The sequence below is a fragment of the Stegastes partitus genome, unplaced genomic scaffold (genome assembly GCF_000690725.1).
Source record: "Stegastes partitus isolate 25-593 unplaced genomic scaffold, Stegastes_partitus-1.0.2 Scaffold129, whole genome shotgun sequence".
NCBI classification, from domain to species: Eukaryota; Metazoa; Chordata; class Actinopteri; family Pomacentridae; genus Stegastes; species Stegastes partitus.
Window position 1 is genome coordinate 349,541 of NW_007577860.1, and position 15,668 is coordinate 365,208.

The window sequence follows — 15,668 nt, forward strand, 5'->3', positions numbered from 1 at the left end:
TAATAATAATAATCCGAGCAGTTCCAATAGGGTCTTCGCACCCTTTTGGGTGCTCGGACCCTAAATATGAGCAGAAGTTGGACCCATGGGTGAGAAGCAAGACGCCCCCTACAGGGCTGAAGAACGAAGCTAATGCCAAAGTGCCAAAAACTGCAGTTCCCCTAATGGCCACTAGAGGCTTGCTCTCCCACAGTCCACATGTTAAAATGCGCAACTTCACAGCAGAAGTTAACATGTTTACAGCGTGCTATAAAATAACAGTTTGGGTCTCTGTAGCTCATCCTGACAGCCGTAGCGGGGCTGACGTTTTGTAGACCTCACCGGTCTGAACGGTATCCAGGCTTACAGTTAGGTCGCCTCAGCTCCACTCACACTTCACCTCTTTGCTCATTTCTGGATTTAGGAGTTGGCAAAGTCAGGCACTGCCGATATGGCAACACAAAGTAAACGACAGTGTTGTAATGAAGAAGAACGTCACGCTGACTGGTGTGTTTTTAAAAGCCTCGGGTCAACAGCGAGGTTCTACAGAGGACGGACTGGACTGAGGCCGGCAGCAGTCATCAGTTCTATTTACACTGACTCCTGGTCTTGGCATGAAACTTGTTGACAATGAGAAAAACATCACCTAACGAATATCACTTCAACCTATCCACTGAAACATCACCAAAGCTTTCTTTTCAACACAGACGAATGGTTCTGTGGTGGTTTATCAGGACGTTACTCTGCAAACCATCAGGAGACTGAAGGAACGTTGATGTCAAGCATATGAAGTATTTAAAGACTGCAGCTAATCCAAAATGCACCAAGATACACCGAGACAAGCGGCCATGTTAGCCCGATCCTCGCTGTCCTCCGCTGGTTCTGAGTGGGTTCTGAATGGTCGGGCTCCTGCATGTACCTGTGACCTGCTGACAGAGCTCTGCTGACCGATCCAACACCTCCTCCTGTCACTAAGCAGAGCGTTGCTGCTCAGACCTCTGAGTCCTGACTGCTGGATTTGTTGTAACCATTAAATTCATTCATTTTTGTTTTGCGTCTTATTTTCTTGTGCTGTCTGTTTCTGCTGTAAAACATCCACCAGCGTTTTCTTATAGGTGCTAAATAAAGTTCTTATTATTGTGTTTCTTACTGATAACAATAAATGATTAAATAAAATATAAAAACAGACAAGAAAGGTTCCAGACAGAAGCCGAACCTTTTGGACCCACTCCTGTTTGAAGAATCGCTGTGTCATGATTAAAACACGGCCTTCAGAGGAACAACATCAAATGACTTCTAATGTGTTTAAACAGAAAGGAACCGGTCCAGAGCTCACTGGTACCTCATGTGCCGGATGTGTGAGAGCAGCAGGAGCAGCTGGGCCTGCCGCCTGGCCTGCTGCTGGGCCGAGCATCCCGACTGGCTGATGTGATGTATGAGCGCGTCGGTGATGGTGTCCAGCATGTTCTGAACGGCCACGCTGTCGTGAAGCGGCTCCATCGTGCCAGTGCAGAAAGAAAAGGCACCTAACGGACAAAGACAATCATGTTTTCCATCTGATCCGTTCTGTCAATCAATCAATCAAATTTTATTTGTATCGCGCTTTTCATGTGCAACAACAACGCAAAGTGCTTTACAACATTTAAAAACAACAAAGCATTTAAAAACTATTACAACATTTAAAAACTATTACAACATTTAAAAACATTACAGCATTTAAAAACATTACAGCATTTAAAAAATAAAATAAACCCGTCCCTCCCACCCTCCATGCATACACATAGACATACAACAAATGAAGTCGCGCACACTCAGACGCACACTCAGACGCACACAGTCACCACGAGGCTAAAAGAGGCGTGGCATGGCACTGAGGGATTGTGGGAAACGCTACCATTGGGGCCGTCCACACCAGGAGGAGTTGCAGACCATGACTACTGGGGGCGCCGGCGCCCGGACCCCCGACCCGGCAGACAGGGGGGTCCCCACAACGAGGTGAGGAGCCCCCCCAACCAGCCGGGTCGAAGGGACCCGCAGACAGAACCCCCAGCAGCAGACCGGACCCAGCCCCCAGTGTGGAGGACCCCCCTAAGGAACCACTGGAAATAAAACTAAAAACTTTAAGAATAAAAGGCCCGATGTAAGATAAAATAAAAGTTAAAAGAGTAAATACATAAAGATAAAATGCAAATATAAATAAATGATAAGAATATAAAAGAATTAAAGTTCAATTAAAAGCCTGATTAAAAAGGTGCGTCTTTAACCTTCTTTTGTCCTCATCAGAGGCTTCAGGGAGGAGTGATGCTCGTCTTACAGACCACATGAACAAATTAACATGAAAACACTCCATCAACCTGCTGCACATTCATGTTAAGACACAGAAACAATGTTTATAAAGGCAGTCATTTGAGATGCAGTGTTTAAATCACACTCATCAAAAGTTCATTCAGCTCCAGCAGCGGAGCCACAAGTGTCATGTCGCTGGTATTTCAGTCTTCTCGCTTTCCTGTATAGAATATGTGAACCTCCAGGACAAACACAGCCCTGTGTGCTGTCTCTGTTGTCATGGGAACAGCTATCAGGCATATTGACGGTGCGGGCCTTTCCAGAACACTGTGTTTGTCTGATGTGTCTGAGCAGCACTCAGAGCTACACCTCTGTGGGTGGAGTTTGACCTGTTCAATAATTACCTGTGAAGTGGTGCAAACAAAAGTGTGTGGAGTTAGAAAACCTAAACTTGATGTTTTTATTAGTGGTGGATATCGTCAGTGTTTCTGGCTTCAGTTTGCTCTCAGCTGTTTCACAAGATGTTTCACAAGATGTTTCACAAGATGTTTCACAAGAGGGCGACTAAACTGTCAGCGCTGTCAGGCACGCGCTCACATTCATGCCACCTTACCAGAGTTGAGCAAGATGATAGCTTTGAGACAGACGAACTCCTCGGGCTTGAGCTTGAGCATGCGGAAGCGTGAAGCGGTGGCCAGCAGCATGTCAAAGATCTCAGCCATGCCCTCCACACAGTCGCCTTCATTCCTGGAGAGCAGAACGGAGAAAAAAACACACACAGAGGGGAGACTTTTTTCTTTCTTCTTAAAAACAAAAATGAAGGTTGGAAGTCACTCAAGAATGATTTGAATAAAACCCAGCACCAAAGTCACAGTAAGTTTAACAAACAGCCAGAAGTCTGCAGTGCAGCTTCTGAGGAAAAAGATTCTGGCTTCATCTGCAGCCCCGGACCGATCCAAAGAGCGTCCAGATAAACAACTAATGGGCCGAATCAGTGCCACGCTCCATTTGTCGGCAGAGTTGAAAAGTGATGGAAAGATGGATGATATCCACTGGTTGGAGTGCAAGATAAAGTTGGACAGCGCAGAGCCAAGGGAATGTGTCAGCCCTGACCCACAGCATTTTAGTCATCATGTCCAATTGGTGAGGACGCTCACACGGGGACCGGGCTTTAGAGATAATACTCAGTAATACACTTCTGAATCAAATGGGACCATCAGAGGGTAAAAGCTCTGTCTGTCTGCATCCCTGTCGCTGCCTCCACTGCTCTCTTTTTCTCTGCGAGCTGGATACTGTGGTTTGGCAGCTTGTTTACTCTGAACATGAGGGGAAATGGAGGGAACAGGCTGTGCCTGCAAAGTAGAAAACACCCGAGTCTTATGCCTGCATCTCTATTTTCTCATCCTCTCTGTTCATCATTTAGCTCTCTCTCATCAGCCTCCTTCCCTGTCATATCTCCCTCCATCATTCTTCGTTTTCCATCATTCCTTGCATTGAGGCTTTGATTAAATCTGTGTCCCGGTTCCCAGCTCAGCGCTGTAATGATGAGGGGGGTATTTCAGGCTAGAGAGAGGCTGCTCTCCTCTCCATGGGGAACATGTAATTAGTCTTTCACTCTGTGACAGATGTGTTGGGATGGCACAATGGTGGGCAAGGTGTGAAATGGAAAATCTACAATGCTGATGTATCACTCTTAAGATCTATGTGTGACAGACAAAGAAAGAAAACCGAGAGCAGAAGCAGGGCCAGAGAGCTGGAGAAGCACACAACGGTTGGTGTCAGTGTGGCAGTCGGGCAGGCCTTCCTCCGTACCGGTCCAGTATGAGGTCCTGTGCGAAGATGAGTTTTCCGGGGCAGTGGATGGACCTCCAGATGAGCCCGATCATCAGCACCTCCAGCCACGAGCTCTCCAGCAGCTGCACCTGGTCATGAAGGGACAGCTGCAGAAAACCTGGAAACACACAACGTGACCAACGATGAGGAGAAAGTGAGCCGTGGTCCACACCGTCTGCGGTTCTGGGTAGTCGTCCACTGGCCGTATCTGTTCTTTGACAAACAAGCTCTCGCATCTGTTCCAAACAATTCTCACTAAAACCACTTGACATGATGTTGTGTGTTTTTGTCTGATCACAGCAATTATTTGGCATCCAGAGGCAGAAAACAGTAAATAAAACTATTCAGAGAATCCGGCGCGGTGGCTTTTAACTACGACATGTTATGGAATATCACTGTTGTTCCGTTCACCTTCATCCCACGCATGTTCTTGTTCACCGGCAGGGAACAGGAACTGAAATGCAACCATCTGCAGTCTCTGTGCTCTCATAAGAAGCCTTATCGCTGGCACTCAGCTGTCTCAATTCATATGTAATTACAGCCAATTCGCTCCCATTGTCCCCCTCTGTACCCGGTTTGGGACCCCTTGCAATTAAAACTGTGTTCCTTTTAGTGACGCACGAGGCTGCGATACCTCAGATTCAGGATTTACTCTCCTAAAGAGCCCCGTCGGCTGTGTGTGCGACAGAAAGCACATGTGTCTTGTGCTGCACTTAAGCTCTATGGGGTGCCAGCAGATTGACCAAACAATCCTCTCAAAGGTGATGACTGTAATTACCATCACTGTAATGGCTCTGCATGTGTGTGTGTGTTTGCCTATCTGTGCTTTTACTATAGCGGTCTCCCATCTCTGTGCCGCCGCTGAAGAAGTCAGAGAGGCAGCAATAGACAGCTGCACCTCTGTAACACATAACATCCGTACATTTGAGAGGTTAAGAAAAGCACCAGACGTGTTTCTACCCTGACCTCACCTGCCTGGTTACTGGAGATTATTTTTAAACGTCCATCCAAAGCAACAGACTTCAGCTTGAGGCCACATTTGCTGATCAACTTTAACCATTGATGATTAAACTATCGGATGTTGCATCATTACCAAACTGGCCCCTCGTCTCTCCGGCTTCAACATCGAATGATGACAATGAACCTTGAGAGAATAAAGTTTGCACCAGGAGGCTTCTAGTCCTCGATCGTTTCATACGTGGTAACTGTCGCTCTGTCTGCAACTGTCACTCAGTTTGAGGAGAACTTCTGGACATTGCTTCTGACATCTTAATTTCTGACATAACTGTAAAAACACGGCCTGTAAATAATAACTGGTTCTTTATGAACAACGATGAACGCTGCACACCAGCACTGTATTAATGCTCCCCTGCATCACAGCCACTGTGTGTCTGGTGCTACCGGCCGATCAACACCGGCTCTAACCAGGTTCTGCAAAAAAAATGAAAATAAAAATAAACATGATGTGCCTCAGTGCAACTGAGAAGCAATTAGCTGCAATCAGCAATCCCAAGATAAAAACTACAGACGTATTCTGCTGAACTGCAGGCTGTGCTCACTCAGGAGACAGCAGAACAAAGTGAGGAGTAAAAGACCGACCGTGTGTGAAGCCACTGTTTCTAAGCATTGGTAACAGCAGTGGGCACCGGGGAAATGCTGCACATGGTTTTTGCATTAAATGAATCCGTTTCCTTCTTCCCTTTCTGATTTATGGCATTATAACGGTGTCATACTGTACAGGAGGTGTTTTAGTGCTGTGTCAGTAGAGGTGCAGTGAAACTGAGCTCAGAGTGAGCAGAAATGTGGACGGAGAACCTGCTTGGGCTCAGAGAGTTCAAACGGCGAGGCACTGGGCAGAACACTGGACTGCACCATAATCTGAGTGATGTTTCTGCTGACGGACATTATTCTGAGTTTGTATTTATGGCGTGTCTCTTGTGCTTCTTCATAAAGCTGTTCCAACCTGGAAGCTTCTTGGCCCAGGCGATCATGTGGACCAGCTCCTTGTCGGCCATGCTGGTGAGCAGCGTCATCATGGTGACCTCGGTGTAGGGCCGGCTCAGCTTCTGGCGGGAGCACAGGATGGGGGGCTCAGCACCCTGAAGCAGGAGGAGCACCTGAGGACACAGAACATGAACACAGTCAGAACATGTCTCTGTAAGGTGTAAGATAACAGCGACTTAAATATTTAGATGTAGAAAAACTGTGACGTGGCGTTTATGATCCAAAGAGGACCTTTCTGCTGCGACACTTTGAAGTCAACATGTCCTTGTAACCAACAAGGTGAACAGCTGTTGTCTGTATTCACACCTGATCAGGGGCCATGCTGGTCACTGAAGACCTGCCGCCGCCACCAGCACTGCTACGTTTCCTCCCATCCTGAGGGGGCGCTGTTTTGTGCCCCAGGTCTTTAGCAATGCCCGTCCGCCGTTTGTCTCGCCGCAACACACGACCGCGGTCCTTCCGCACACCTTCGGGACACAGCAGGGGCTTAACACAAAGTCATACGCAGATACAGAAACAAAGACGTAAAACCTGAACGTCCACGTGTCCATCAGTCATCACGTGTTCTCTGTATCATGGCTCAGCCCGAATGTCATACTGTGTTCTTAAAACAGTCCAGCATGGACGTATGGATGGGAGAGAGACTCAAGAAGTATGAAAACAAGAATGTGGGTGTGGGCTAATCAGCAGTTGTACTCCTTAAGAGGAAATCTGCTCAAGGTCGTGTTAAAGTTAGTCTCAAGCTTATCTGCATCCAGCAGCAATGCTCACATTTGTGCCAGTGTTAGCTGCAACAAACCAGGACAGATCAAGACGGTTAGCTTAATCAGAGGCTGCTGTCATGAAAACAACACACAGTCGAGATAAAGCTGCATGAAAGAAAAGCTCGTCCTAGAAGACTTGTTAGAACAACGTCAAAAGGGAACAACAATTAAATCACCGAAAAAACAAAAACTGCACAAACAAAATGAAAAGACAGAAACAGAAATGGACCGTCTTCCTTCTGCCGGTATGTCTCCTCACCTCCCTTCATCATGCCCACTTCGTAGCACTTCCTCAGACGGCAGGCCTGGCAGCTCTTCCTCCGATTCCTGTCAATAGTACACTGATTGGTCGCTGGGCACATGTAGTCATTGTGACCTGAAATGGAAGAAAATCTATTACGCTCAGCCTCCCACTCCAGTGTTCAGCTCAGATTTAGATTATTTAGTAGCCAGGAACACTCTATTCCTGTTCAGAATGAATCTGAGATGGAAAAAAAGTAAAACATCTTGGATTTGTCATTGCCATGGAGACGATTGGTTTCTTTATGACCAGCCTTTCATGGTAAGATTTTGCATCGATATGCCGCAGCATCGCATCACGAACACGACGAAGCCACCAAGCAGCCAAGTTTGGGCGAGCACATGGAGGCAAAGGCGCACAGCTCCAGTAACGGCCGGCGGCTCTGAAGTGGAAATAATAACAGTAAAACTAATGTGCTGGAGTCCAGCGTCTGCTCCTGGATTCAACACATCTGAGCTCCACAGCGCTGCACTTTATGACACGGGTCTGTTCTCGTTCTCTCCGTTAATCTCTAGTTTTCTTTTTTCTCTGTCAAGGTTGCTGTTAATTCACTTCTGTGACGCAGCAGGTCATCTTTACCATCCACTCTGTGTAGATCCCCACACGTCTCAGATCAAACCAACTGAATTTCTCTTTCTGATAGCAAAATGCATTCTTGTGGAGAACAGACAGTGCGCTATGAAGTCCTTTCCTGTCATGTGTTGTGTTCTTTTGTATGTTTTTTTTTTTTTTTTTCCAGCCTGACAACGTCTCAGTTTCCTAAATAACTGTACTTAATCTGTAAAGTGAGACTAAATAAGACAAAGCACGTAACAAACAGATAGAACGTGTGATGATAGATGCGCTGGTCACCAGTCTGTGGAGCAGACCCACCCTGGATGCTCCTCTTGAAGAAGGCCTTGCAGCCCTCACAGGACCACACCCCATAGTGGTACCCGGAGGCGTAGTCGCTGCACACGGCACAGAAACGTGTCTCTTTGGTCATCTCGAAGCCGCCGGCCGCCGCTCCGGCTCCCAGCTCGCCCGCCCCGTACGCCTCGTCACAGGTGACACACGGCTCGTCTCTGGAGGCCGGCTGGTGGCTGGATCTGCAGCAGGCCTGCATGTTAATCCACTAATTCGGTGTTTTCATAAAGATAATGATAAATTATGATGCCGACCAAATACTACAAACATGAACAGTGTTTCAGTAGCAACAGGAATCACATCGAGACAAACAAGAACACAAACACCTCCTAAATGTTGGAACCACCTCCGTGATTACAGGTCAAATAAACCTGGAAATGACTTGGAGTGACTTCAGCTCTGCTTCCACCTGAGTGAGGAAACAGTCTGCTGTGTCCTCCTCTTGTTCTTACGTATTGTTCCTTTCTCAAGGTCCCTGACAAAGTCCTTAATCTCTGGAATTAGAAACCAGGACAAAGCTTGATCCTTTCTATACAGATAGCGGTGATGTTTTGTATAAAGCAGGAGATTTTTTTTAAACAATGCGGTTATATAATTATGTTTTGATTATAATGGCATTTTGAACTAAATGATTCCTGAGTTACAAAGAGGACATCGAGCTGTACAGCAATATTCTGCCCTTTCTAGAAAACACTTGGGCAGTAAAGCAAAAAACAAGCAGTACATACATTAAAATGATTTATAGACAAGTTGAACTCATTTACTTCCTTAATGGAACAAACACCAGGGATCTGTACTGAGAACATCACAGAGCAAATGAAAGGAGCCCTACTGGGAACCGGAGCTGACTGCACTCCTCTTATCAGTGACACAATCACCAAACTTTGGCACAAACAAAGCTGATCAGACGATCTGAATCCATCCCTGATGTGCCAGCGCTACACGGGAATCACTGCTAAACGCATCAGCACGGGCTAAAAATACACTAACTTCATTTAATGCCACAGAAATCCAACCTGTTGACCGTGGAGCACACAGCAGACACTTCCCTCCACTCTGCTGAGCCACACCAACACAAGCTGCGTCTCCTCACCTGTAGACGGGCGTCGAGGTGGTCTCCAGATAGTGGTGGCTGGGTGGGTGCATGAAGGGGCTGAGGCGGGGGCTGGAGGGCACAAACACAAGAGGACTGGTCGGCCCGCTGCCCAAGGACTGAAGACTGCCATCTGAGGGTGGTCCATGGGCGTCCAGAGGAGCGGCGTAGTAGCCAGTGCTGGAGTGGCTGTAAAGAGGAGTCGGGGCAGGGGTGGGGGCGGCATAGTCGTACGTCCCTTCCAGGAAGTCCACAGTGGCTACCCCTCCAGACCCCCGGCTCTCTTCGGGGTACATGTCACCGAGGGGGGCACGTGGCGAAGGCGAGAGACGTGGAGGGGAGAGGGTCTCCAGCTCTGGGGAGGCTGAGCTAATCCTGGGTCTGAGCACTGGTCCACACGGCTGCCTGCTCTGCACCGGGCTCTGCACCGGGCTCTGCCTGAGCAACATCACAGCACAGCAGCAGTGATAAGCAACATGATTTAGACTTCCTCTCCCATTGCTGGGAGGGGGAGTGGAGTGCTGCTCTCCCTCTCCCCTGCTGTCCTCACTCCCTCCCTGGGTCTCTCCTCTCACTGAAACCTGTCAGACAACTTGGAGGGACCACGAGTCTTCAAGTCCTTCTGCCCTGTCTGCCTTGAGCTTCTGCCCAGCAGGCTGCAAAAGAACAACAAAAAAAAGACATCTGGAAAGACTCCTCCCAAACTCCCGTTTTTATGTCAGCATAGTGTTTCACTCCTTTCCTCTCATACATCTCTACTGGAGTCAGAGGGAGGAGGGCTGCTGGGAGAGAGGAACAGGCAGATGGACAGAAATAGTGATTCCAAAACAACTTCCCCGTCTTCTCTCATCCCTGTTCCCACTTCACCTCTGTCTTATTTACAGAAGCCTTTCTTAGTTATGGCTGGATTGTAAATTAAAGGCAGCTGTGAACTAGCGGAGCGACGCTCTCTGTATGTGCATCACTCATTCAGCCGACACGCTGCACAGCAGCAGTACGACCAGCACCCTGGTAGCTGGATTACTGAACACACCTGGGACGCTGCATTTAATCAAACCAGTGTGGAAATGAGCTACCACACGTTTAAACAACAGGAGCTAAAAGAAAGCCAGACTGTACGGTGACACACTCTACTCACCCCTCACACATGAATCATCCTCAGATCTGCTGCGTAACTCACACCGAGTCCTCTCTCCGACCCTCTGCCTGCCTCACAGGCGTCCACCTGGGCTCATTGGACACAATGGGAAGAGTGGAAAGGTTTTAAAAAAGGATAAACAAATTAAAGATGCAGCCAAATCGATAAGCATGGTGCGTTTAAGTGCCAGGTCACCATAACACAGCAAACAAAACAGAAGGTCACATCTCATTCTGACAGCCAGTAATTACACAATCAATCCCAAAGCAGGCTACTGATGTTCTTTTAATATTTTAGATGCTGGATAACCGACGTTTTCCCTTTTTACAAACATTACAATTAAATAAACTGAATTGTTTTTCTCTGTGTTTTTTTTTAATAGTTTCCTGATAATATTTCATGACAAGAAGGATGAGCTGTGATACCGGCTAGTTAGCCATTACTTCAGCAGGTAGATCAAATAGAACACCACATACGCCAACAAATCAGAGCAGAAGAACAGAGCATTTATGCAAATAAAGATTGGAGGAAATCCATGTTTCAGGTTTGTGATTTTCAGGGATCTTTTTCGTCCTTGGCTGTTGTGGGACCAGGCGTCAAGGGAAAAAACACAACCTTGTGGGCTGAAACACTAAACTCTAAATACAGGGATTACTCTCCAACAGTCACAGCCACTGTGAAACGAAAGCCCGTCAATGTAGAAATAGGAAATTATCAGATAGCTAGAAACTCATTTCCAGATGAACAATTTTCAGATCCAGTGATAAAAAATTATTTGGTCCATTTAACTCGGAGTCTTTTAGCTGCTCCGGTGAGACGGATCGTCATTAATGTGAGAAATTCACAACAGGACTCCGTGCAACTGTTAATGACACCACAAAGTCAGAAAAACAAGAATCTGGCCCAGAGCCCACATTTCCTTCTCTGTGCAGCAGCTTTCTGGAGTAAACAGCCCAATTTTCAGGACATGTCAGGTCAAGTGGAAAACAAGTAGCCCTGATGATTTATACTTTTTTTGCATTTCCCCTGGAATACAACGAAGACACGGTTACACCAAGGGCGAGAAATGAAACCGCTAAATCACCTAAATGGCTCGAGATAGGATGCCTCTTGCAGTAATTGAATTCATTTTCATAAGACCACACTCACAAAGCTTGGCAGAGCCTAAATGATGCCATTCAGTTTTCCCAGCTGAGAGAACGGTAATGCACATGTTGCTGCATTTCCAGCTGTTCCGTTGTATGTTTTCCTGAGTGTGACCCGACCCGAGCGTACCACAGGTCAACAGGTAGCAGCAACTGTTGCAGAATAAAGAGCAAATGTCACCCTCCTTTATTGAAGGGATCAATAAAGTTTTATTCTATTCCTGGTAAACCATCTGACTGTAGGACGTCTTTACTGCATACATTCATCTGCTCAGGTTTAGATCATTTTAAATTCATTTTTTTTAATATAAAGTACAACAGCAGGGAAAGAACAAGTTAGAGTCATTTATTAAATAAAAACAATTAATTCCTCCAGCAGCACAGAGTCCAGTTAACATCACCTCTGAAGTGTTGGACGTGACAGCGAGGTTTTAAACGACATGACAGTGTGCACACAGACACCCACGTTTATCTACACACACATGGATCATCCAGCAAACTGAGGAACACAGTCATCAGACGATGTCATGATCGGCTTTATTGATTCAGTGGCTGCCTGCTCGATGTGATGCATGCATATCAATGAGTGCAACAGTAAAACAACCTGAGCTGAATAGAAACAAAAATACCTATAAACTAGATTTATCATCACTCCGCTCACCTGCATGCAAATGTTTTACTGCTCTAGCATTTATTAAGCTCGACTGTTATTCACGTTTACCTCAGCGCGTGTTAACGGCATCTACATCACTCTGTAAACATCAGGACTAAACTGTGGCTGCTCAGCGTTTTGGGCGTCTGCGACAGGAAGCCAGACTTGATATGTTACTCCAGAGGATAAATCTGAACATAAACAGTGGTTGTGGAGTTTCAATCACGGTGAAGCATCTCCTCTCAAAGTGCTAACATTTCAAACATGAGATGGAATAAACCTGTAGTGGAAACAATTGTTAAACATTTCTGTATCACACCTGACCGAGTGCTGACAGATGACAAGGAGCAAAGACACCGTGAACAGACTTAGAAGTAAATTGTCTTATGGCTTTAAGGTAACTCCTCGCTGAACGTTCTTCTAAATCCAAGTCCTCCCCGTGCGATCCTGAGCTCAGTCTTACTATTCTGACTTTGGGTTGTACGACTGAATGACAGCGTACTGGCCGCTGGTCATCCAGTTTGGATCTTGGGAGGTGAGCTTCTCCCCTTGGCCCGGCTGCAGACCGACCTGGACGTTGGCCTTGAGAGTCCTCAGGCTACACAGTGGTGCCGGCCCGAAGCCTCGCAGCGCAGTCTTAAAGGCCGCTGTGTGGTCCCAGTCCCTGTCCCCCGTCAGCTTCCTGTAGTTGAGATCCCCTTTGAACAGCACCAGGTCTGCCCCCTGCAGCGCCGCATACAGGTCGGGAGCATCGGCCGCCATGTCGCAGAACTCATGGGGCTGTGTCCAGAAGGGATGGTCGTGGTAGCGCCACACGCCCTGCTTCACGTAGGTCTGCCACTGGACGCCACTCTTGGACATCCACTTGTGATTGGCCGCCATGGTCTGCCGAATGGTCCACTGAAAATCATTCGCTGTGACATCAGAGACGAACCACGGGAAGAGTTTGCCGTGAAAATGGATCTGACGTGCGAGGCCAGAGGAAACCAGGAAATCTGCAAAGATCAAGTCAGTGACTAACTCAAAACCAGCATTGTCCAGCACAATGTCCACTCTGTCTGCAGCGGTGCCTCCTGGCTGGCCCGACCTCTGGGCAGCAGTAAGCGTCGACCACACCACGTTAGAGTCGTCCACCAAGATGAAGGGCTGCAAGGCGCTGAGGGAATCTAATGGACTGGTCTTCTGGGAGTTTTCTTGTCCAGCAGAGATAGACAGATCACACTTGTTGCCCCATAGAGAAACCTACAATGAGTCACAACATGTATGTGAATGTCATAATATCAAACATTTACAGATTTTTGGATGTTATAAGGACTAATCTGTTGTATTTAAGGGGTAATGGAGGTTATATGTAGCAGACTCTATAAATGCTTGAGCTGGGCACTGTGCACTTCATATTTCTAACCGACATGACATCTGCATCACGACGACATGATGAAGGCCTGAGCTCAGTGGGTTCACATTAAATCTGGTTCCCACTTTAGATCAGGATGTACGATACGGAGCACATCCGACACAGTGAGCAAACTGTTGTGTCGGTGGTTCTATAAATTCCTGCCGTCCATCTTGTCTGAACAGTTGTGCTGCTGATAGTATCCATGTGCTAATGTCCCACCACAAATATAAATCCTTAACGATGTGAAGTTTGCACTGAAGTGTGACTTTAAAAAAGTTATTTCACCCCAATGCCCCAAAAGAAGAGGATGTTGTCCTGAAAGTAAAGAGCATCCACGACCACCCTGAGCAGGACGAGCAACACAGAACGGTTCCGTCACCAGAGGAACTTTCTACTGTAAAGTCCTACCAGCGTACAGGAGATACTGACCTGTAGGAGTCTGCTGAAATGCTCAAACAGCTGATTTTTAGAGAGCTCCTCCATGTTCTTGTTGACACCCTCCAGGTATGTGCATAAGGCCATCACAGCCTGCTGAGACTCAAAGAAGCTCTGAGTCTTTCCCTCGTTAAAGACATCGAAGTCACTGATGGGTGGACTGAAACAAGAGAGGAAATCAGATAAACAACAAGAACACACATCCTGTATTTACTTCTCCTAACGCTGGGCGATAAACCGACGCTTGTTTTTATCATGCTGAAGATACTGTAATGTGTATTAAAGGATCTCAATGCTTCTCACTTGAGCAGGAGGGCCTCCTGGATCCTGCGGTACATGTAGCACTCCACATAAAGCCAGGGAGACTTGAACCAGCTGACGGACTCCTGGTCTCCCTGCAGTCTCTGCTGTCTGTGCAGGTACTGGTTCCAGAACTCTGTGTCCGGCAGGCCGTCTGTCAGAACCAGCACCGGCTTATCCGTCTGCAGCTCATTCCTCAGCTTAGACAGCAGAGATATCGTTTGCTTCTCTGCCTGGATGCCCTCCTGTGGGGCAACAGAGGAAACAGGCAAAACCGGATTCAGGTTTTCAAAAGAGCCTCATGAGTCAGGAAACACCTCATCTGAGTAAAGCTCCACAGGAACAAGCCTTACCTCTCCATATTCTTCAAAGAACTTGTTTTTGTTGCGATGTATCGTGTCTATAACTTTAGTCAGGATGGTCGGCAGCCTGTCTCTGATGGTCAAATAAGCGAACGACCTGCAGAGAGAAGATGCTGTTACTGTCCATTACACAGCAGGAGCTAACCAGCTAATTAGCATCATGTAAGGTCATCCTGAGCTGTTCACACAGTTTGACTGCAAGTATTAGACTCGTATGCATGAGACACCGTCATGTGTGTGTCCTCATGTGACCGCATCAGCCTCATACGTGTGCATGTAAATACAGACATCACCGACTTGGAGGAATGTCAGTTAGCAACTAGCTAATGCTACTGCTAGCCTGAGCACGACAGCCCAGCCGTGGAGCAGCCGGTCAGACACACCGGGACCGGCTCCTGCAGCCTCTCCCGCCGTGACGGAGCTTGTCAACGTACCCGACCACTCTGGCAGACAGTGAAGGGGGGACTCCGGCCACAGTCTGATCCGCCGCCATCATCACAGCCGTGGGAGACGCTTCAAACTCAAACTTTATCAGTAAAACCTCCTGGACAAACACAAAGTTCGGAGGGAGTCCTGGAGGCCTGAACGCGACGTCTGTCTCCGCGCTGAGGGACCGAGCAGACCGCCTCGAGCTGCGTCTCCTTGATTTCTGCTCAAAAAAATGTTTCACATTTTAATATTTACTTCCTCGTTCCTCAGATTCGGGTTTTCACTGAGGGTGCGATGCCGCCCTCTAGCGGCTGAAGTGTAGAACTGGCAGCTTGTCAGCCTGCATGTTGCTGCTGTGGCTGCATTTTAAAGATGCTGCATCCTGCTCGGTTCTACCGCCCTGCTGCTGGGGTTCTGTACAACCCATTTCACTACTTTCAGTCCGAAAGCTTTCAAAACGTCTTGTCTGACGCGGGTCCCTGCTGCGCGCTGCCGCATTGCGCATGGCATTCAGCTGCAGCACCCCGAGCATCCCTGGTTGTCCGGGGCAACAGTTGTCATGGAGACATTGATTCAGCGTATTAGAAGAGGCCAGAATTCGAACCCCCGAGGCTTTTTGGCGGGAAACGCGGAAGGGGGGGGGGG

General features: G+C 47.5%; 2 protein-coding genes across 2 annotated transcripts in view; both read right to left on the bottom strand.

The window, feature by feature from the left end:
* esr1 (estrogen receptor 1) overlaps positions 1–9,615 on the bottom strand; it is a 28,780-nt gene extending 19,165 nt beyond the window's left edge. The window contains exons 1-8 of the mRNA XM_008278655.1: positions 9,167–9,615; positions 8,041–8,255; positions 7,126–7,242; positions 6,409–6,569; positions 6,062–6,215; positions 4,078–4,216; positions 2,879–3,012; positions 1,322–1,505 (exon numbers count right to left, since the gene is read on the bottom strand). Of these exons, the coding sequence (XP_008276877.1) occupies positions 1,322–1,505; positions 2,879–3,012; positions 4,078–4,216; positions 6,062–6,215; positions 6,409–6,569; positions 7,126–7,242; positions 8,041–8,255; positions 9,167–9,615 (1,553 nt within the window). The remainder of the gene's footprint in view (positions 1–1,321; positions 1,506–2,878; positions 3,013–4,077; positions 4,217–6,061; positions 6,216–6,408; positions 6,570–7,125; positions 7,243–8,040; positions 8,256–9,166) is intronic.
* Positions 9,616–11,774: 2,159 nt separating this feature from the next.
* Positions 11,775–15,668, bottom strand: part of armt1 (acidic residue methyltransferase 1) — an 8,493-nt gene continuing 4,599 nt past the window's right edge. Inside the window, exons 2-6 of the mRNA XM_008278657.1 lie at positions 15,029–15,243; positions 14,586–14,691; positions 14,236–14,477; positions 13,927–14,092; positions 11,775–13,343 (exon numbers count right to left, since the gene is read on the bottom strand). Coding sequence (XP_008276879.1) covers positions 12,564–13,343; positions 13,927–14,092; positions 14,236–14,477; positions 14,586–14,691; positions 15,029–15,090 — 1,356 coding nt within the window. The 5' untranslated portion in view covers positions 15,091–15,243 and the 3' untranslated portion in view covers positions 11,775–12,563. The remainder of the gene's footprint in view (positions 13,344–13,926; positions 14,093–14,235; positions 14,478–14,585; positions 14,692–15,028; positions 15,244–15,668) is intronic.